At 67.2% G+C, this 21,585-nt stretch overlaps 1 protein-coding gene across 2 annotated transcripts; it reads right to left on the bottom strand.

Annotated features, from left to right (window-relative positions):
* Window positions 1-907: 907 nt before the first annotated feature.
* On the bottom strand, window positions 908-21,585 carry ABCA2 (ATP binding cassette subfamily A member 2). 2 transcript variants are annotated; one of them, XM_058693457.1, is made up of 48 exons: window positions 21,421-21,585; window positions 17,593-17,686; window positions 16,516-16,627; window positions 16,275-16,438; window positions 15,832-15,959; window positions 15,527-15,625; window positions 14,972-15,190; window positions 14,264-14,634; window positions 13,860-14,019; window positions 12,949-13,077; window positions 12,582-12,749; window positions 12,406-12,502; window positions 11,777-11,950; window positions 11,598-11,700; window positions 11,401-11,515; window positions 10,987-11,177; window positions 10,639-10,789; window positions 10,354-10,558; window positions 10,059-10,223; window positions 9,789-9,969; window positions 9,480-9,692; window positions 9,184-9,380; window positions 8,914-9,096; window positions 8,496-8,680; window positions 8,239-8,359; window positions 7,725-7,958; window positions 7,436-7,642; window positions 7,065-7,167; window positions 6,625-6,944; window positions 6,339-6,552; window positions 6,141-6,246; window positions 5,933-6,044; window positions 5,791-5,851; window positions 5,541-5,715; window positions 5,245-5,360; window positions 5,018-5,165; window positions 4,819-4,942; window positions 4,564-4,696; window positions 4,323-4,440; window positions 3,581-3,759; window positions 3,363-3,504; window positions 3,149-3,283; window positions 2,962-3,065; window positions 2,754-2,846; window positions 2,549-2,651; window positions 2,343-2,480; window positions 2,060-2,266; window positions 908-1,657 (listed from the first exon to the last, which is right to left on the bottom strand). In XM_058693457.1, the coding sequence occupies exons 1-48, from the start codon at window positions 21,484-21,486 to the stop codon at window positions 1,622-1,624; spliced, it is 7,299 nt and encodes a 2,432-aa protein (XP_058549440.1). In that variant the 5' UTR covers window positions 21,487-21,585; the 3' UTR covers window positions 908-1,621. The 2 variants fall into 2 exon arrangements, with proteins under 2 accessions (XP_058549440.1, XP_058549441.1); XM_058693458.1 differs by lacking the exons at window positions 14,972-15,190; window positions 15,527-15,625; window positions 15,832-15,959; ... (2 more) ...; window positions 17,593-17,686; window positions 21,421-21,585 and having other exon boundaries at window positions 12,949-13,052; window positions 14,264-14,441.

The following is a 21,585-nucleotide window of genomic DNA, read 5'->3' as shown; positions in this document are numbered from 1 at the left end:
CTTTCAAAATAAGTGAACTCGAAAAAATTTAGAGGATAGCAATGACGGTAACACGGTGATTTTTAAAAAAGCCGTGAATCCACAATGATATGTTTCTAAAAGTGGAAATCTTTAAGCAAAATGCCAGCTAATAAATGCAGAAAAGATGAAATCGTTAGAAACCTGACATTTTGCAGCCACCCCCTGGGGTAAAAAGTTTTGGGAGACAAGCTGTTCCCATGGCCCTCCGTCCTCCCGCGGAACCTTCTGTGTCCCCTCCAGCCCCCTAGAAGGGGTCTCTGATGGGCGACTGACCACGGCCAAGCTTGAGCGGTGCGGGCTCTGGGATCCTTCCTTGTGGCCCCACTGTCTCCAGGCTCTGCCGCCACCGAGCCCTGCAGTCCCTGGGAGTCCCCACACTGCCCCCAACCTTGGCACACGCTCCACCGGGACGCCCGTCTCAGCCCAGAGACCACCTCCTCCTGAGAGCCCTCCCACATCCTGGGTGAGAGGGACACAGCCCAGCCCACACTGCCCATGGGCCCTGAGTGGGCACGGGGCCCAGGGTCTAGGCCTCAGGGAGCACAGGCCCGAAGGGCGGGCAACCGTGGCTCAGAGCAGCCCACTCAGGACCCGCCTCCGGGCAGGCAGTCTGGGCTATGTAGGCGGGGCAGGGGAGGGGGGTGATGGACAGCGCCCGCCTCAGTCTCCCCATCTGTAGCAACAGCTCTTTACAGGGATGAGGGCCCTCCACCCCCACCCCCCCCACCCCCCCCACCCCCTCCCCAGGCTAACCCAGCCACCTTCCCCTCACGCTGGGCCCACCGCTCCGGGACGCTGCAGATGCACCTGTGGGGCAGGGGCCATACCAGCATCGACCAGGCCCATCTTCGCCCCAACGCCCCACTCCACACACGCAGGCTGGCGCTGGTTTTTTTGTTCATTTATTTAAAACAAACATCTGTGCGCTATGTACAGGTCTGGCTCCCGGGCAGGTGGGTGTGCAGGGGGCCAAGCTGGGTGGGAGAGAGCAATGGCAGGGGGCAGGGGTGGGGAGGGGATCCGGCTGCTCGTCTGGCCAGCGGGGCAGCTTCTCCGTTCCTGCTGCCCGGCCCACCCCCTTGAGGCAGCCCTCCCTGGCCCATGCCCATGGCTTCCCTCAGGTGGGGGCCTCCCCAGATGAGAGCAGGATGAGGGGGCCTCTTCCTAGAGCAAAATAAATAAGGGCCGGGGGCGGGACCTAACCCAGTCCCCATCCTCAGCCCCAGGCCGGCCCATCAGTCTCGGGTGTCGGAGAAATGCCCGTTCAGGAGCCAGGCCTGGCCAACAGGGTCTGGTGGCACCTGGTGGCCCTGGGGGTGGTGGGCAGAGCTGGACGGGGGCAGAGGCTAGGGGCCGGCCAGACCCCAAGGCTTTAAGGCAGAGCAGGGTGAGGGTGTGTGCGGCCCAGGGCCAGGCCAACCTTTGGCACAATCAGGGGAGGGCAGCGCAGTGGCCTCAGGCAGTGCTGAGGACAGGTGAGGGGCTGGAGGGGGCCCCCGCTCCGGGGCCTTGTGGTGGGCACTGGGGGGGCACAGGGTGGGGCCTCGGCCACCGCCTGACTCCTGTCCCCACTGCGTGTCCTTGAGCCAGCGCCCGACGGTCAGCAGAGTGTGTCCGTGTTGAAGGACAGCTGGGCCTGGTAGGTAGACGACGGGTGAGCCGCGCTGGGGGAGGCGTCCGCTACCCCACGCACCCGCGGGCCTGGGACTGGATCCCCCACCTCTGTCTCCCGTGAGTTCTCCCTCAGTGGCCAAGTCTGGTGGCTCCTGTGTCCCCAGGCTCTGCTCCCCCCTACCCCACCTCTGCTCTGCCCGTGTCGGGAATCCCTCAAGGTTTCCAACGTGTCTCCTCGGGGTCTACAACCAGTCTGTTTCCACCTGTGCCCGGAGCCTCCTGTGTCCACCCTCGTCCTGAGCATCCGACGGATCCCTCAGGGCGCCAGGAGTCCCCGGGGCCACTCCTCTCCAAGCCCTCTCCCTACGCAGAGCCTGAGCCCTCTGGCCAGCCTGGCTGCCCTGACCTTACAGGCCGGGCTCACCCGCTCCTCCTCGAAGCTGATGAGGCCCTCGTCCTCTGTGTCCAGGTCCTCGGGCTCGTCAGCCACGAGTGCCCGCAGCTCGGTGGGGGCGGGCCGGGCCCGGAACAGGCTGAGCAGGCGGCCCAGGGGAGACCGCAGAGCCGAGGGGGGCTCTGTCTCCTGCTGCTCCAGGTTGTCGCTCTGCTTCTTGGCGAAGTTCACAAATACCTGGCGGGCGGGGTGCGTGGGTGGGTGAGCGGGGTGCAGCCCAGGCAGGCCCGATGCGCCGAGCTGGGGCACTCACGTTGTCCAGGGTGGTCTGGCTGACCGAATAGTCCTCGATGCCCAGCACGCCCGCCACCTGCTCCATCTTGCTGAACACCTGAGCCAGGGAGATGTGCTCCGACCGCAACTGGTACTGCACCTTCGTGTGGTGACGCTCCTGGGGACGCAGGGAAGTCAGAGGCGGCTGGGCGCCCCGCCCCGCCCCGCCCCTGGGGCCCCGCCCACCTTGAGCACAGCCTCCGGGAAGTTGCGGTTGAAGAACCGCACCACGTCCTTCACGTTCTGGCTGCTTTTCGTCCTCACGGTGATCATGTATCCGTCTCCGAACCTGCGGGACAGGCCTGTGGCCCCGAGCCCCGAGCCCCCCGTCCCTCCCCGCGACCCCCCCCCCCCCCCACCACCCGCCGCCGGCACCCTCGGCTCGGCTCACCGGTTCTTCAGGTGCTGGATGCTGCCCAGACAGCGCAGGCGCCCGTTCACCATGATGGCGAGGCGCGTGCACAGCGCTTCGCACTCCTCCATGCTGCGGGGCGGAGACGCAGGGGCTGGGGCGGGGCGCGCGGGTGGGGGCGGGGCGCGCCGGGGTGGGGGCGGGGCGCGCCGGGGTGGGGGCGGGGCGCGCCGGGGTGGGGGCGCACCTGTGCGACGTCAGCACCACCGAGCGCCCCGTCTTGATGAGGTCGAGGATGAGGTTCCAGAGGAAGCGCCGGGCCTTGGGGTCCATGCCAGTGGTGGGCTCATCCTGGGGGCGGGCGGCGCCAGGCTCAGCGGCTGCGGCCCGTCCACCCCGCCTGGCCCGGCCGGCCGCCTCCCGCCCCGGCTCACCAGGAAGATGAAGGCCGGGTACCCGATGAGCGCAATGGCAGTGGACAGCTTGCGTTTGTTGCCCCCGCTGTAGGTGCCGGCCGGCTTGTCGGCGTACTTGCTCAGCTCCAGCTTCTCCAGGGCCCACTTCACCACCTGGGGGCGAGGACTGGCGTCAGGGCCTGCCCCTCTTGCCCGCCACGCCCACGCCCCGCCCCCCTTGGGCGACCCTCACCCGGGCCTCGTCCTTCCAGGGAATGCCACGGAGCCGCGTGTACAGCTGCAGGTGCTCCCGGGCTGTGAGCTCGTCGAACAGGGCGTCGAATTGCGGGCAGTACCCCAGACTCTGCTGTACCTGGAGCAGCTCCTTGAGCACACTGGGGGACACAGTGCCATCAGCACCGGCGGCCGCAGTCACCCCACCCGCCCAGGCGCCCGCCCGCCCGCCCGCACCTGTGCCCGTTGACAAAGGCCTCGCCCCCTGTCGTGCTCTCGTCACCCGTCAGCATCTTGAAAGTGCTGGTCTTGCCCGCGCCGTTCACGCCCAGGAGGCCAAAGCACTCGCCAGGACGCACGCCGAGGCACAGGCGATCCACAGCCAGGATGCGGCCTATCTTCCGGGACTTGTACACCTGGTGGAAGGGAAGGGTCAGCCCACCCATCGGGGCTGCCAGTCGGGCTGCCAGTCGGGCTGGCCGGCCCCTGAACCACACCGCCCCCTGGGCTCCGCCCCTGCCTGCGAATATGACCCACCTGGGACCCACCCCTCTGCCTGGGCCCGCCCCTGCCTGCAAACACACCCCTACCTGGGCCCCGCCTACACGCCTGGGCCCCGCCCTGCCTGCAAACATGCCCCACCGGGGCCCTGCCCCTGTCTGGAAACATGGCCCCCACATGGGCTCCGCCCCCTGTCTGGGCCCCGCCCCTGCCTGCAAATATGATACACCTGGGCCCCACCCCTGTCTGGAAACCGCCCCCCCCCCCCCGAGCTCCGCCCTGCCTGGAAACACGCCCCTACCTGGCCCCGCCCGAACACCTGGGCCCCACCCCCGTCTGGACACTGACTCCACCTGGGCCCTGGTACACCTTGGGGGGGGGGGGCCCACCCCCACCCCGGGCCCGCCCCTGCTCGGAAACACACCCCACCTGGGCCCCGCCTCCCACCTGGCCTCTATCTCACAAGCCCAGGGCCCACCTTGGTCAGGTTCTCAATCTTGACCATGTCATTGTCAGCGTCCCCCCGCAGCACTCGCTGCCGCTCGCTGGCCACATCCACATCGTCCTCCACAGGTTTGGTGGACACTGGCATTCGCCTGTGGGGACAGGGTGGCGGAGTCATCACCCAGTGCTCCCCACCTTTCTGTGGCCACGGCAGGGAGACGGGCAGTGCCCGGCCGGCCACTGGCCCCCACATCTCCCTGCACTCCCCCACTCACTGTGGCTGCCGCAGGAAGTTGTACTGGCACATGATGGTGAGGAAGAAGCCCACGAAGCCTTCGACCGTCATGGCCACCAGCCCCCTGGTGACGATGTCCCACTCGAATGGAGACTTCATCTTGTCAAACTGGCCTGTGGGGCAGCCGGCTCAGGGCCTGTGCCTGCGCCCCCGGCAGCCATGGCCTTCACGCCTGAACCCTCAATCTCCGGGCCAGGCCGGACCCCCCCTCCGCACGCCCACCCACCCCGCTCACCAATCTTGGCGTAGTACTCGTTGATGTATTCGTTATACGCCATTTCCATGAGCCCGTGGCCCAGGTTGTAGTTGGGGAAGATGAGAAAGCAGCTTTTCAGGTAACTGTTGACGACCTTCAAGTCCTGGAGGGTGACGGGGGGTCACGGGCACAGCCTCGGGCCTGCTGCCCACCACGCCCGGCCACCCCGCTGCCCCACCTTGTCATGCTCAAAGAGCTGCAGCAGGAAAGTGGCCACGGTGGCCGTGATGCCAATGAAGAGGTTGATGACGATGAGAAACACGTAGGCGGAGCTGGGCACCTCGAACCAGAAGGAGGCCGGGTACATGATGGGGGTGATAGACCACCTGCGGGCAGACGGGCAGGAGGCGGTCATGGGGAGCCCGCCCCCACCCCAGGCCCTCCTCCCGGCCCACTCCCCCTTACCCATACAGCAGGAAGAGAGAGAGCACGGCGGGGAAGTTGGTGGGCGACGTGTAGGCCGGTAAGTCGAACACGAACAGGATGATGACACAGCAGGTGGCTGGGACCAGGTAGTTAAGCTACCCGAGCAAGAGTGGCAGGTGAGGGCCCCGGAGCAGGGGTGAGGGGTGTGGGCGTGGCGCTGGGGGGGTGCTGGGGCCAGAACCGGTGGGCCTGGCGGGAGACGGGGGGGGGGGGGAGGGGACGGCAGGGGTCTAGGGGTAGAGGGAACCCCCCTCAGCCATGCAGGAGGAGCACACCATGTCCCACACGTAGTTGGCCAGCCAGTAGATGACGGGGTTGCAGCCACTGACAAACTGCAGGTGCTTGGCTTTGGTAGACCGCTCAGCCACCAGGAAGACCACGAAGCTGGCTGGCACGAAGGACATGGCCACGATGATGAAGATGGCGATGACCACATCTGTGCCCTGCAGCCTGGGGGGCAAGGCAGCCATCAGCCCTGCCCCGCACCCGCACCCCGTCCCCCCCACCGCCCGCCCGCATACGTACAGGTAGTCCAGGGAGAGGCTGGCACTTGTCTTGTTCATGGGGTGGTTGGTGACGGTGATGCCTGCAGACGGGGGAGGGCAGCCTCAGGGACCTGCTCCACGCCCACCCTGCCCGGCCCCCAGCCCAGCCCACCCAGGCTCACCATAGGCTGCCGGGTTGCCCTTGCTCCTGGGCAGGTTGGCACGCAGAATAGCGTTATTGAGGCTGTTGAGGTAGGTGGGCATGCTGTGATAACCCTTGTTGTTGTAGAAAACCTGGGAGGGACGCAGAAACACCCTTAGAGCACCGTGGGTCCCTGCAGCATGCCGGCCACAGCTGGACGCTGCAGGGCCCGGGGCCGTGCCGCTCACCTGGGCTGCCCTGCGCACCGCAATCTTCCGCACCATGACTGGGGCCCGGGCGCCAAACGAGGCTGGGATGGACTTCTGGACGTTGCCAAAGGTGATGGCCCCATACCTGGGCAGGTAGGTCAAGCGGCATGAGGCCAGGCGTGCAGTGGGTGGTCTGCCCCCTCGCCCACAGTTGGCACGAACCCCCACCTGACTCACCGGTGCAGCCGGAAGCGGTCAGAGGTGAAGAGCAGGTACTCGGAGACGTTGTGGCCAGTGATGTCGGTCAGGATGTCTCCTGTGACCACCCGCATCTGGGGCGGGCGCCCACCCACACCCCCCGGGCAGGAGAAGCCGGTGCCCTGCGCAGAGCAGGTACAGCGGATAGGCTCCCGCACCAGGCGCGGTAGGGAGGGTGCTGACGTCCAGTTGTCTGCGGGTACAGCCGGCAGTCAGCTCAGGTCCGTGCGGTCCCACGCCCCCCGGCAGCCTGGCGGGCCCATACCTGGCCCAGAGGTGGGTGGCAGGGAAGCGTTCCAGGCCTGCAGGGGATCCTCCTCTGGGGACACAGGGGAGTCGGACGGAGCAGGTGAGGGCGGGGGCGGCACGAAGTTGGACAGCGGCAGCCCCTGCGTGAAGGACTCCAGGCACATGCTGTCGAAGAACCTCGCGGCCAGCAGCCGTGACTCGCCACTGGTCAGATTCAGCGTGGGCCCCAGCGAGCCATTGGCCGGAGACTTCAGCACGCAGGTGGCGCCCACGCCCGACGGCAGCCGGAACGTGCTCACAAGCTGCTGGGGGCTGGCATCCGGCGACAGTCGCAATCTGTGGAAACCCGCGGTGTGAGCCTAGCCTGGGCGGTGGGGGGGGATGAGTGCCCGCCCACCTTCTTCCCCTCCCTCACCCGGCCCCTGTCCACCACAGCTGCCCAGCAGATGGCCTCACCGGTCCTCCTGGCGCTCCTCGTTGGCATAGGGGATGAAGTTGCCACGCGGCTGGGTGTAGTTGTGGTACTGGGAGGGTGACAGGACCAGAGGGGGCAGGTCACCTGGCAGGATGCACGAGGAAACCTGAGCAGGTTCTGACTGCCTGCTGGTGGCCCCCAGGCCTCAGTCCCCTCTTCCCAACACCCACGGGGTTGGAGCTTGGGGGCCTGGCCCTGAGGAGGCCCGAGTCCCCAGTAAGCCCCCAAGTGTGCCCGCCAGGCCCAGAGCGGGCGGTCCAGGAAGGGGGAAGAGCCACAGCCCCACTGCAGTGGGGCTCTGGTCCCCCCCCCCCCCCCCCCCCCAGCACGCTGCCTGACCCGACGGCCATACCAATCTCAGGGACGGAGAGGGCCACAGTCATGGCCACGCAGACGAAGAAGGCGGGGAGCAGGATCTGGGAAGACAGGGCCTTGGAGTTGCGGCGAGCACAGTGGAAACGCTTCACCAAGAGTCCGTGGAACTGGCGCACCTTCAGCCACCAGCCCTCCAGCTTGCGGCTGCCCTGGCCGACCCTCGAGAGGGCCTCCGCCTCAGCTTCTGCACAGGGAGGGCGGCTGAGCAGGCGGCCCGACGCCACCCTCCGGGGACCCTACCAGCCCCAGCCAGCCGCACCCCCCACCTTGCAGGCTGACGTTGTCGGGGTCCTGCGCGTTGTCGAAGAGGGGTCGGTAGTCGCCGTAGACGTCTGCGTAGGTGGCCCCCTCGTCTCCACGGGTAGAGCCTACCGAGGATGCGGACTGCAGTGACACCTGTGACTGGGCCAGCTCTGTGCTCCGGGCCAGATCGCCAACGTGCACCTCCCCCGACGGGCCCTCCGCCACTGGGAGCACATCCTTCCTGGACTCCTTCACATCTGCCACAGCACAGGGGCCAGGGAGGGGACAAGGGGGACTCAGACCAGCGTGCCACCCCCAGTCCCCGTGCTCACCCACCAAGACCCTCACCCCACCTCACCCCGGGGCGCCCCAATTCCCATGGCCACCCACCTACCCAGGCTCCTCAGCCCCAGAACCAGCCTGGCAGGGAACCCTGGCACCTTGTTCCCACCCAGAATCCTTGGTCCCCAGAGACCAGGCTAGAGTGGGCAGACAGCTGCGGGTCCAAGGTCAGGTGGGGTGGAGCGGGGCTCCCACCTGCCTCACTGTTCTCCAGAGACTGGTCCTCCTCTGACACCTTGAGGAACACCTCCTCCAGCGTCGTGTCCATCAGCCCGAAGCTACTCAAGTGCAGAGTGTCCAGACTGCGCTCCAGATGCTGGGAAAGGGCTGTGCGTGACCCGATGCGGCAGGGACCGCCCCTCCCGCGCCCCGCCCTGGAGCCCACTCCACCACCACCAGGACCCCGCCCCCTCCACACCCCGCCCCGCCCTGGAACTCACTCCACCCCATACCTGGAAGAGGCGCTCAAAAGCCCCCTTCTTGGCGGCCTCACTAGGCAGGATGTAGGAGAGCTCCGTGCTCGTGTCGGAGACTAGCAGGCAGGAGGCCACGTGCTTGCGGATGAACTGGGAGACCTGGGGCTCTGAGCAGCTGCTCAGCTGGGTGCGGCCTGGGGGGCTGGACGTCAGCCCTGGCTCTAGGAGGGGTGGGGAATGGAGAAGAGCTTCACCAGGGGGGTGGGGGGCTGGGGGAGGGGGATCCTCTACGGGGGAGCCCAGCCAGGTCAAGAGGAGGACCGAGGAGAGGGACCAGGCACCCCAGGCTCACTAAGGTAAGCCTTGAGGGCCCGCCCCTCGAGCTCACTGGTCTTGGAAAGGGGGTCCTGGGAGAGGGGGGCCCCAGGCCGGCTCAGGCAGTCTCAGCACAGACCTTGGGGGTCCCCAGGCTCAGCAGGCCGCTTGACCAGAGTAAGGCGGTAACCGTCCCCATAGGCGCCCTTGAGGAAGAGCGGGGAGCCGCAGCACTTGAGTTTCCCATGGGAGATGATGGCTATGCGGTCCCCCAGCAGGTCGGCCTCGTCCATGTGGTGGGTGGACAGCAGGATGGTGCGGCCTGGAGGGGGGTGAGGGACCAGGCTCAGGGTGCTGGGCTGGGTGGGGCCGGCCGGGGCCGCCTGTACCCACCCCACGCTCCGCTCACCCGGCTTGTACTTCAGGATGAGGTCCCAGATGGCTCGGCGTGCGTAGGGGTCCACGCCGGCGGTGGGCTCGTCCAGGATGATGGCGCGGGAGCCGCCCACGAAGGCGATGGCCACGGAGAGCTTGCGCTTCATGCCGCCCGACAGCGTCTGCACCAGCGAGTGCCGCTTGTTGGACAGCTCCAAATCTTCGATCATTCTGCGGGCAGGGCGGCGCATGTAGGGGCGCGTGCGCGCGGGCTCCCGCCACCGCCACCGCCCCGGGGCCGCCCCGGAGCCCCGCCCCCACCCCACCCACTTGTCCATCTCCTTGCGGATCTCCTCCTGGGCCCTGCTCTTGAGCCTCGAGTAGAACCAGAGATGCTCCTCCACCGTGAGCCGGTCAAAGAGCACGTTGTGCTGCGGACACATGCCCAGGTTCTTGCGGATCTCGTCCATCTCCGTGCGGATGTCGTGCCCGTAGATGGTGGCCGAACCCGAGGTCGGCGGGAACAAGCCCGTGAGGATGGACCTGGGCGGGTGGGCAGGGTCACGACCCCTACCTCCTGCCGGGAGCCCCACCCTGCTGCCCACCTGGTGAGGACCCACCCCCTGCACTGACACTCACATGGTCGTTGTCTTGCCAGCCCCGTTGTGTCCCAGGAAGGACACCACCTGGTTCTCGTAGAGGTTCAGGCTCAACCTGTTTAAGGCCAGCTTCTTATCGTTCTTGTAGACCTTGGTGAGCTTGTCCACACAGACCACCAGCGGCAGGTGGGTGGGCTCCTCCTCCATGCCCCGCGTCTCCTCTGCACGAGGGCCGCGGGTCAGCTGAGGACGCCCCGGGGTCCCCCAACCCCAGTGACTGCCCCAGCCGCCCCCTGGGTGCCCGCCTCACCCAAGCGCCGGCTCTCCATGGCACAGGCCTGGTCCTCCTCCATGACGCTGAGCCGGGGGGCGCGAGCCCATGGCCAGCTCCACTCCCACGCCTCTGTGCGCCCGCTGCCGAGCCAGTAGGACTTCTGCAGTGGGAAGTACCAGGGCCGGGGTAGCCCGTACATGCCTAGGGGTTGGGGGGGTGGTGCAGAAGGCAGGCTGACCCAGGGCCTGGTGTCAGGTCCGCCCCAGGCCATGTGCACCCTCTAGGGAGCCACATACCCTCTCCTTTCCCCCTGCAGAGGGTCAGCTGGTACCTGGGTGCACCGCCTCGATGTACCACGTGAGCACCCCGTAGACGGCCGCGTCCACCATCAACATGGTGACGGCCAGGAGCAGGTTGAAGTCATCACCTTCCACAGGCGACTGACTGAATGTGTGCCACTGGATGCCCACACCTGCCACCTCGTACAGGGCAAAGTACTTGGAGCCCAGGCCGAAGGCTGTTGTGGACATCAGGGACTGAGGGCACAGTGGTGTCAGCGGGGGAAGGGGGATGGGCCCCGCCCCCCGCCCCACCCCCAGCCATCCCTGATCCTCACCGCGATGCACTTCTCAAAGGCGGTAATCTTATCGTGGGCCACCTCCTCGCGGATCGCCACGTACATGTAGGGCACGTAGCTCAGGAAGTAGATGATGCCACCGCAGGCCGAGGCCAGCTTGGCCTTGGAGTACAGCACAGACACCAGGAAGCTAGGGTGGGTGGGGCCACGGCCATCAGCCACACCCGACCCTTAGGGCACAGCCCAAAGCCCTCCTGGCGCAACCTCCCGGGGGATAGAGGAGCTCCAGAAGGGGTGTTTCTGCGTTTTCTGGGTGAACGCAAGAGGCACTCTGCCAGGGCCCAGCAAGGCTCCCTGCCAGCCCCCTGCCAGCCCCACGGTGCTCACCAAAACATGATGGTGGCCACAGCGTAGACCGCCAGGAAGAGCCAGATGATAAGCACGTGACTGTGCATGAGAACCTGGCCGTACTTGAGGATGGCCGTGAGGGCCGTCACAGAGATGGAGAGCTGCACAAAGCCCGTGATGAACCAGGCCACCCAGTGCACGGCGTTGTTCAGGCCCATTGTCTTCATCACCTGTGGGCAGGTGGCCGGGGGAGGTGGGGGGGGGGATGCAGGCAGGAGGCCTTGGGATGGGGTGCCACGAAGGAATGACGGGTCTCTGCCCTACCAGCCAGTCCCAGGGAAGGAGAGGTGCCCACAGTCTCCCCTCCACCTTCACTGGTCCCCCTGCCTCTATCCTTGCCCCCTCCCCCCTCACCTCCCCCTTCCACCCCCCCACCCCCCCCCCGCCCCCCACCTCCTTCAGCCGGTGCTCCTTCTCTGCTACGATGTGCTGGATGGTCATGGCCACTGAGTAGACCCAGGAGATCACCATGCAGAGCGGCATCATGTGCTCGATGACAAACAGGAAGCTGGGGGGGTCGGGGCCGGGGCGTGAGGGGAGGGGCTCAGCCTGAGCCCCAGCCCCCGGCCCCCCCCCCAACACACACTCACTCGTCTCGCGTGTAGCAGGGGTAGGGGAACATCTGCACATAGTTGCCAGGCTCCACCACGTCGTGCCCCACGAAGGTGTTGATGATGGCACGCTCCATCATGTCTGCAGGTGGGAGAGGTCAGCCACGGCAGGGGGGGTGGCCAGGCCCTACCCCGGCTGCCCCAGGAGCGGCCCTCACCCTGGATCCAGACGAAGCCGTACAGAAAGTAGAAGCGGCCGCCTGTGTTGGGCCCCGGCCGCCAGTAGGCCCGGCGGATCTCGTTGGTTTTCTCAGTGAAGCTGGAGTTTTGGCGGATCTTGTAGTGCACGTGGGGTGGCAGGGAGCCGTCCTTGCGGGTCTGGAAGATCACGCCTGGAGACAGGACGAGGGGCAGGTGGAGGGGCAGAGCCCAGGCTGGCCGCAGGGTGAAGGTGTGAAGGGAGGAAGGGGCGGGGACACGAAGGGGACTGTCTAGCCAGAGCACCACTGGGCCACGAGGGGCAGGTCCAGGGAAAAGGTGGGGCCGGGGAGCTGGGAAGGTACCTGTTGCAGGGGCAGGGCTGGGCTGGGGGCGGGGCGTGGAGCAGGTACAGGGTCTGGGGCCGTGCCAGGGCGTGAGGGGCGGGGCTGGGAAAAGATAGGGGAGTTGTAGGGCAGGGCTAGGGAGGAGGGGGACCGAGGTGGGGCAAGGCTGAAGAAGGAAAAGGGGCACAGGGGCAGGTACAGCGGACAGGAGGGCTGTGATGGAGAGACGCGAGGCTAGGGCTGGAGGAGGGGGGAGGAGGAAGAACAGGAGTTAGGGACCCGCCCGAGGGGGACCAGCTCACTGGCGAACACGGTGACATTGTCCTGGTAGGCCTGGTTGAGAGTATAGTTGACGATGCTCTCCTCGTCGGGAAAACCCTTGAAGATGTCCACACTCACCTGAGGGGAGGGGCATTGTTGGAGCCGGCCCCCCCCCCCCCCCCCGCCCCAGCGGAGCCCGAGGGGCCACGCACCCCACCTTGGACATGAACTGGATCCAGCCGCAGGCCGCGTTGTCAATGGTGTCTAGCTGCTGCAGGAGCGCGGAGCCGTTGGGCAGCGAAAAATTGTCCTGGCGCAGGGCAGGCGGGAGCTCCTCCAGCGACAGGTTCAATGCCTCGGGGTGCAGCCGCAAGTCCGCCACATACTGGGGGTGGAAGCCTGGCTCAGGGGGGCGGGGCTGACACCGGGGGCTCCGCCCACCCCACCCCGGCCCGGCCCCGCACCCCCGCCACCTTCTGCAGCCCAGCCCCGCCCAGCACCCCCCGCCACCTGCTGCAGCCCACCCCCCACCGGGACCCCCGCCACCTGCTGCAGCCCACCCCCCACCGGGACCCCCCCGCCACCTGCTGCAGCCAGTGGAGGTGTTGCTGCAGCCTGCCCTCCTCCAGGAAGCTGCGGATCTCGGCAGAGATGTTGAGCCACACTTGGGCGTAGTGAGTCACGTTGCCTACAAGGGCAAAGGTCTCGTTGGCCTGCAGAGGGTGAGGGCACGGGTCATGGGGCTCAGGGCGGACCGCAGCCGGCAATGGGGGACCTCCACTCCTTTGTCTCCCCCTAGGCCAGTCCTCCCCCAAACCAGTGTTGCTCTGGCCACACTGCCACCTAGAAGCTCGAAACCCTCCCCTCCCCAACCTTTCCGCAGTGACCCCACGAAACAGGCTGTGCTCTGGCTCCTGGGGCAACATGGCTTCGGGGTTCCCCTACGTCGCCAGCTGTGCCTTCCTGCCTCCTCTGTCGGACCCTTCTCCACATGTCCCTTCCAGGGTCCTGACACCTGGCCCTTGCCTCCCTGCCCCCGGTCATCCTAAAGACCCCTCCATAGACTCCCCCCTTTCCGGGGCCATTTCCAGCCCTAGCTTCTACTTCTCCCAGACAGGACTCCCCCTGGATTGGCCACCGACACCTCGCCCTCAGCTGGTCCCATACCGCCTAGCTGCCCCACCCAATCGTCACCCACTGGATGCTGCAGAGATCCTCACATGCAGCCTCTCCTCTGTCCAAACCAGCACTGCGGGCCCTGGCCATGCCTGGCCCCCAAGGGCCTCTGCAGCCTAAACGCCCCCCGTGGGTTCTCCCCCTCCCCCCGCAGAGCCGAGTCAGTGCTCAAGCGCCAGGCTGTGCCCCCCCCATGCCAATTCCACCAACCCCACTCGGCACAGGGGTCCCGGGCCTGCAGAACCCGGTGCCCAGCTCCTTCAGCTCCTGCCCCAGAGACACGTGCAGCTCAAGCACACGGCACGCCACACTTGCCAACCTTGAGAATGACGCGGTCGGCCTCGGAGCCCGCTGGCGCGTACAAGATCTTGGGATTGCTGGTCATAAGGTGCACGAGGAGGCCCAAGTTCCGCTGCTCCTTGCTGGTGAAGCCCAGGGAGCTCATGTTGCCCCGCCGCAGTGCCTCGGGCTCGATGGTGCTAGGGTGGGGGCGGGGCATGAGGGGCGGAGCCCGGGGTCTGGATCCGGGAGGGAGGGGGGTGGGGGTGGAGGTGGGGCCTCAAGAACTGACGGGGGCGGGACCTCAGCGTGGAAGCGGTGCATCGGAAGGGGTGGGGCATGGGGCCGGGATACAGAGCCGGGTGCCCCGGTGTCAAGATGGGCGGGGGTCAGAGGCACGCCTGGGATCAGACCCCCACCCCTGTCTCCCTGCCGCCCACCTACCGGTTGTTGCCGCACAGGATGGGCTGCAGGCCGGCCCAGAGCTGCACGAAGGCAGAGCATTGGCCCTGCAGCGCGTCGGAGGAGGCAGGAGCCGCAGCGGACGGAGCTCCCTCCTCCGCTGTGGAGTTGGAGCCCGTGCCCACCGCCGCCGCCCCCGTGCCGTTGGCCATCCTGCCGGGGCCGCTGGCTGGGGACCCCGGAGGGCGACGGGCGCAGGCACCCTGGGGCAGCAGCAGGGCCAGAGCTGAGAGGACGTCCACATCCTGCAGAACTTTCTGGGCGTCCAGCAGGTCCTCCAGCAGCGCCTGCAGCCGCTGTGGGGGTGGTGGCTGCTGCTGGGGAGCCGAGCCGTTGGGGGTGTCCAGGCCCAGCTGAGGAGAAATGAGCATGTGGGGAAATGCAGGCCTAGGAGGAGCAGGGGCTGGGGGCCGATCTGGAGGTGGGTCAGGGAGGGCACAGGCTGGGATGAGAGGATGCGGGAGGGTCGGCATCCAGAGAGAAGGTGAGCATTGGCGAGGGGCTAGGAAGCACACTGGGGTGAGGCCACGGGGTGAGGCAGGGGACACGCGAGGCATGGTGTCACTGGGGGAGCGCGGGACACCCACCCATGGGCACGCCCCACTGACAGCCTTGGGCCCGGGAGTCCCTGGGACACCGAGAAGCCCCAGCACAGTGGACCTGTGGGCCAGCTGGCAGGCAGGACCTTACCTGCTGTGCGATCCTGGCCACATCCAGCTGGTTATGGAGCTCAGCAGCCAGCCCAGAAAAGCGCTGGGCGCGGGCTGCAGCCTGCCCATTGCAGACGGCATCCTGGTAGCCCCGCAGCGCCCTCTGCTGACCCTGGGACACGGTGAGGATCCGACCCAGCTCCCTGGATCCCCGAGTACACGTGAGTTCCTCCAGGAGGGCAGGCGTCAGCAGCATCTCCTGGGGGCGAGGCACGGGGAACCGCTGGGGCTGGGCGGGAGCCTCAGCCCAGAGGAAACCAAGGCCCTAACCCAAGAAGGCCTCGGGTCGCCCCCTGCGCCACCCACTGTGTCAAGTCTGAGACAGCCCAGGTTCTGTGACGGGGCGGGGGGGGGGGGGAGTAGGAGGGATGGACACACATCGCTGTCCTGCCTTCCCCCTCTCCATGCCAGCCAGACTCCCAGAGACCTCCCTCACCTCCCAGGAGAAGCTCAGAATTATCAAGGGGGCCAATTTTTTCACCCGCTCTGGCAGAAGCAGGCAGCACACCCCCATCCCACTAAGAGGCCCTCTCACCTCCATCCGGAATAGGGGGTTGTTCCAGGGCTCCTGACCCCTGGGGAGTCCTGACCCCACATCTAGGGCAGGCGAAGGGCCAAACAGCAGGTGATAGACCTGGGGTGTAAAGGGGGCATGGCTCAGGCCAGGAGGTTCCAGAGCCTGGCCCCGGGGCTGCCTCAGAGCCCCGCATCCCGCCCCCCACCCCCCTCCCCGTGCCCTCCATTCCTACAAGCAGGGGAGGAGGGTGGAACACAGTGCCCAGGGCTGGCAGCTACCCAGGAGCAGACACGCGCTCATGGAGGCCGCCTGCCCCACCTCACCTCAGGCAGGTCCACCCGGGCAGCCAGGAGGGCCTGGGCCGTGCTGTTAGGCAGCGACAGATTCTGCATCAGGAAACGCCAGAGCTCCCGTGGGTCCCTGGCCACCGAGCCCAGAGAGAAGGAGGGCACTGGACAGGCAGAAGGATGGCGCTGAGGGCCAGCTGGGCCCAGGGTCTAGGCACCCAGAACAGATTCAGCGCCAAGCTCCCCGCACCAGGCTCGGCCACTGTGGCGGTCAGCTCGGCCGGGACCACCCGAGCACGTCTGCCCCGGGAACTCGGAGTGACGGTTCAGACGGAGGCCCAGCCGCGAGCCCACGGTCAGAAGTGACCAAGCCGGGGTTTGAACCCAGCTGACACCAGAGCTCAGGTCTCAACAACCTCCACCCCCGCCCCGCCGCACAGGCACAGCCCAGCCCAGCCCGCCCAGGGCCCGGTGTGCACCTGCAGGTCTGTCCGGGAGGCTCTCCCAGGCATCCGGGCCCGAGCGGAGGGTCTCCAGGTGCTGGCGCAGGGCCTCGAGCTCCGAGCCCAGGCTGGGCCGCGCCGGGTCGAACAGGTTGCCCTCCTCCACCACGCGGTTGAGGCGCTCCAGAAGCTGAGTGACCCTGCACCACCATCCGAGGTCACCCACTGGCCTCTGCAGGGGGGTGGGCTCCCAGAGGGCGGGGTGGGGGGCACTCACGTGGAGTTGGCGTACTGCAGGAAGCCAAACTCGTCTCGCTGGCCATCCGGGCACAGAGACTGCATGACGGGCAGGATGCCCGCAGAGGTGAGCGGCGCTGCCGTGTAGAAAGCTGGGGGGGGTTGGCGGTCAGGGCAGGTGAGAGGACCCGAGGGGTGGAGACAGAAGGACAGGAGACGGGGAAGGAGTCAAGAAAGGGAAGGGAAATGAAGCCGAATAAAGAAATTTAGAGAAAGTCAGGGAGGAAAAGCAGCTTCAGGCAGCAGACAGGGGACAGAGGGCCAAGAGCTCTGGTGCAAAGGACCCCAGCAGGTCAGAGGTCAAAGGGTATCTCGCCATCCCTGCCCCCAACTCCCAGGGTGTCCTTCTTCCCTTAGCCAGCCAAGGCCAAAGTGCCCTGACGCCTTCCCCAAGAATTCAGGTGTGGCACGGGTGCCACAGCCCAGGGGAGCACGGGGGGCCCCCCCACCGGGAAGTGACCTCTGACCTCTCTGGCCAGCTGGTTAGCAGAGAGAACGCAGGAACCCACAGGGGTCTGCTGGGGGAGCAGCCAGGTGACCTGGCCCCGGGCCTGCAAAGCAGGGCCGGGTGACCCCACAGGGAGATGGAAACCCCCAGAAGCTGGGCCCGGGAGCCACCGTGGCCCAGGCACACTCAGCACCCACCGCCCACCGTCCCCCAGTGCTCCAGCTGTCCCTGACAGCGGAGAGGGGTTTTTGCAGGACGCAGCCAGGCCCGGAAAGGCTGTTAATGCAAGCGGGGTTGGGGCATGCTTAGGCTGCACCAGGAAGGCCTCACTTACAGACTGCATGCAGGCCCAGGAGGAGGACAAGAGACCATGCGGGGGACGGGTAAAACAGAACAGAGGAGAACCGTGAGGGATGGCCGCCGCGGCCGCCCCGGGCCCCTAGCCCAGCCAGGAGGCGCGGCCAGGGACCGCGCGGGGGAGCGTGGCAGCTGGGACACGTGTGTGGCCGCGTGCACACAGGACAGGCATGTGTGATGCGGTGAGGACCGCCTGCCCCACCCTGACCCCCCAGCTGTGCCCTGGGCGCCCCCCCCCCCAAGGACACTCACCTTCCTTCACGGAGATGGTCGGTTTCTTCTGCCGAAGCCCCAGCAGGATGAAAAAGAGGACCAGAGGGATGAAGATCTCAAAGGCCAAGACCCACTGGAAAGGGAGGTTGAGTAAGGTACCTGCCCGGCAGCCTGGCCTCCCACGCCACCTGCCGGGGACTGGACGGGACAGGCCTGAGCCCTCCGCTCCCCAGACAGATGTCTTCCTGGTAGGCAGAGCGAGCCTGGGCCCCACATATTCTCACAGAGGCCACAAAAGGTCAACGCAGGCCCTTGGGGGCCAACAGAGTCTGCAGCCCCACCCCCTTCCTTCAAGGGCCTTCTCGAAGGGCGCAACTGCGAGTGTTGTCTGGCCCAGGTCAACCAGGTCTCCCGCCCCCTAGCCCGGGTCCTGTTTGCCACACTGACTTGCCAGGAGAGACAAAACAGCCAGCTTGTGGTCTACTCTGACCCGTGCATCTGCCCAGCTCAGCTTCCCCTTCCCCAGGCTAGGATCTTGGAGGTGGTCGTGGGCCCCATCTCAGCTCCCACAGTCCCCCAGGGTGAGTCCTCCTGGCTGTGACACCCGTCATCACACCCCAGAGCCTGGACAGGAGGAGGCATGGCTCTAGCCCCGGGTCCTGAGCCCCCAGAGAAACCTGGTCAGAGGTCTGACAGCCCTGAGTCCCTGAGGCACAGGTACCTTCTTCCACCCTGGCCCCTTCCCCTCCCCCGCCCAACGTGGTTCACGGCAGTGGGGGGCGCTCAGCAGCCCTGCCTGCCCTCCCCAGCACCCCTGTTCAGTATTCCTGGGACTGCCCCGGCCACCCCCGCCTGGGCGCCAAGGTGAGCCCTGATGGAACTGCTCTGTGTGGGAGACAAATGCCAGCAGCCCCAGGGACCCAGGCCTCCCGTGACCACCCCCACCTCTCCCGGCTCAGGGAGGGAAGGTGGAGAGACGGGACCTCAGGCCAGCTGCCCTGAGGGGGAGCCCCCTGCTCAGCCCAAAGACACACCCCGACCTCCACTGGCTCTTCTCAGAGGCTCCAGGTTTCCTTCCTCTTCGCCCCCTGCCCCCAAAGCAGCTTCAGAGCCCCCACCCCGGTGGCGGTTCCGCCTGGCCCAGGGCCCAGGCTCCCGGTCCCCTGGGGTGGACCAGCTGCTCCTGTTTATCGCACTCTGACAATCGTGCTCTGTGGCCTGGAACACCCCACTGTGTGTCCGCACCCCACACTCGCCCCAGCCCGTGCCAGCCTCCACCCCCTCCCAGGGCTAGCTGGAGAGGCACCAAGGGCAGCCACGGGGCTGGGGACGGGCACAGAGTGAGGGTGGCTGCATGCAGGTGGCGACGTAGGAGCGCGGGGTCGCGGCCGTGGTGCCAGCCCCACCCACACCCGCCCTGCCACCGGGCACCTCCACCACATAACTGCAGCAACAGGCCGCGGCTACCTCCTCATTGCTATGGCAACAGCCGCGCAGGAGCTGCGGGGAGGAGGGAGGCCTGCTTGACGGGCGGGCGGGCGGGCGGGCGGCCAGAGGGGCATCTGGTTACAGGCAGGCAGTGCAGGTTAGGCCCCACCTGGGCGCCCCACCTGGGCACCCCACCTGGGCACCCCACCAGCGGCCGGCAAGGTGGTTAAACCCCAGTCCCTTGAGACTAGCCGGGTGCCCCCATGGTGTTGCCGGGGCCTGGGTGCCCACTCTGGGCCTGAGCCACCTCCTGCTGTGTCAAGGGGAGAACAGAGGAGACCTGAACAGAGCGGCCTGACCCTGACCCCAGGGGTGAGGCTACAGCCGTCCCTACAGCAGGGCAGACCTGTCCCAGCTAAGAGAGGATAGGCGACACTCAGATGGAGAAACCAAGGCACAGACACGGGAAGAGTGAAAGAGCAGGGCACAGAGGGCCTTCGTCCCTTCCCTCCAAACCAAGCCCTCCCCCAGAGAAGCGCATACAACGCAGAGCAGAACCTCTATTGGCCAAGCCTGCAGGTCCAACTCCAAAGCCCAAGACCTCCCCAGGAAAGTGGGAGGCCAGGAGGAGTGGGCCAGGCACTTGGCCAGCCCCTGCCCCAGCCCCACGGCACGAGCCCAGCAAGGCCTTAGCCACCCTGGAGGAGGAATTTCTGATTTGCTGTGGCCTCAGGCCAAGGACCTCCATGTGGCCCAACCAGTCCCTGGTGGTGCCGCTGGGCAGGGTACAGGAAGACTCTAGGGAAGGCCCAACCTAGCAGGTGGGGGCCACTCCCGGGTACCTGGCAGAAGGCACCTCCCACCTGCTTGCCAGGTGCCCCACAAGCCACTGCTCCCTTCCCTGAGCCTTGAGGTCTCCAGTGGATGCAGGGACCATCATTCTAGGTTCTGTTCCCAGACCCTGGGGGTCCTTCCTGCTGAGAACCCTGGGGATAATGCTAATGCCAACATCCCAGTCTCCTTTCCTCCCCTGAGCCCTGCCCTGGTGCCCCCAGTAACCCCAAATCTGAAGCAGGGGAAGGAGCACCAGAGGCTGCAGGCCTGACCCATGGGACCCGGTGCCAGCCAGCCCCAGGCACGTGGGCAGGGAGTGTACTCAACCCCGGCTCCCTGCCAGGCTCAGGTGCCCAGGGCACTCCTGCCAGCCATGGTGATGATGGCCACCCCACCCTGCCTGCAGCCCTGGGCTTCTCATTATGCACTCCAGAGCCCTTCTCAAGGAGGCACCCGTGCAGAGGCTCATCAGCCCCACTGGGCTCAGAGTCAGGTGGGAGAGGAGCCTCTTGGGCCCCAGGTGGGCAAGGGGATGCCTCCTCCTCGGGCCCCCACTCTGGACCCCAGCCTGCTCTGGGCCTCACTGTGGAAAATCCCCAGGACCCATTCAGAAACCGGAGCTGCCCAGGCCTCTCTGGTGCATGTGCTGTTGTCGGCTGGGCAGGACAACAAGAGATGGCCCTGCCCTTCCCGGGGCAAGAGCGGTGAGGGCCGGCGTGATGGTACCCATTCTGCCCCAGGCTGGCTCCTCACCAGGGCCTCTGCCCCTGACAGCTGCTTTGTCCTGTACCCTCAGGCCCCTGGCCGCCCCAGGCACGGGCGGACAGCTGGGGTGCTTGGAGGTCACATCTCCAAATAGCAGGATCCGGCTCCCAAAGGAAGCTGGGGCTGGGGAGACCAGAAGGCGGATTGGCCTCAGGGAGGACTGCCCCAGAGGACAAAAGGGTGCAGGGCTGCAGGCTGGCCGATGCTGCCACAGCAAGGACATTCCCATTGGTGAGAAGGCAGGAGCACGGGCTAAGGGACTTTCGGGAAGGGTGAAAAAGAGGAGGAGGAGGAGGAGGAGGAGGAGGAGGAGGGTGAAAGGGAGGAGGAGGGGGAGGAAGAGAGGTGTCTGCCCAAGGGCAGAGGGGTGGTGCAGGGAGGGAAGGGGCAGGGTCCCTGCAGGGACTCCAGGGGGGCTGGGCCCAGAGGCCAAGGAGCCTCTGGGCTGGACAGAGTCCCCCCATGACTGTCCTCTGTCCCGGGAACCAGGGCCTCCCGCGACCCCAGGGTCCTGGGACGGCTCGCCCCCCTGCTCGCGCAGCTAGACCCCAAGAGCGCGCCGCGCAGGGCGCCCATCCCGTGACTCAGCCGAGCACCGCGAATGTCAGCGGGCGCGGGCCGCGGGCTGGGCACGGCCGAGCCCCCTCCCCAGAGGCCGGAGGCCGGAGCCCGCCAGGGCGGGCGGGGTCCGGCGGGAAGGGGTCTCGGGCCCGCCGCCCCCGGCGCCCGCCCGGGGTCTGCGCGCGCCCGGCCGCACGTGCGCGCGGAAAGCGCGCCGCCGGCCCCGGTGCGCGCGCCCTCTCGCTCGGGGCAGGCCGGGAGGCGCGCGGGGTCGCTCACCGGGCTCCGGCGCTTCAGCGTCACGTTCTTCCAGAGCAGCAGCTGCAGCTGGTGCAGGAAGCCCATGGCGGGGCCGCGCTCCGGCCGCCTTCGCGCCGCGGCCCGCTCCTCTGCGCGCCCCGCCGGCCCCGCCGCCCGCCGCGCCGCTCGGCATCGCCCGCGCGG

The sequence above is a fragment of the Neofelis nebulosa genome, chromosome 12, assembly GCF_028018385.1.
Source record: "Neofelis nebulosa isolate mNeoNeb1 chromosome 12, mNeoNeb1.pri, whole genome shotgun sequence".
Lineage (NCBI taxonomy): Eukaryota > Metazoa > Chordata > Mammalia > Carnivora > Felidae > Neofelis > Neofelis nebulosa.
The sequence above is the reverse complement of the archived record's forward strand: the minus strand, read 5'-3'. Positions and strand labels throughout refer to the sequence as shown.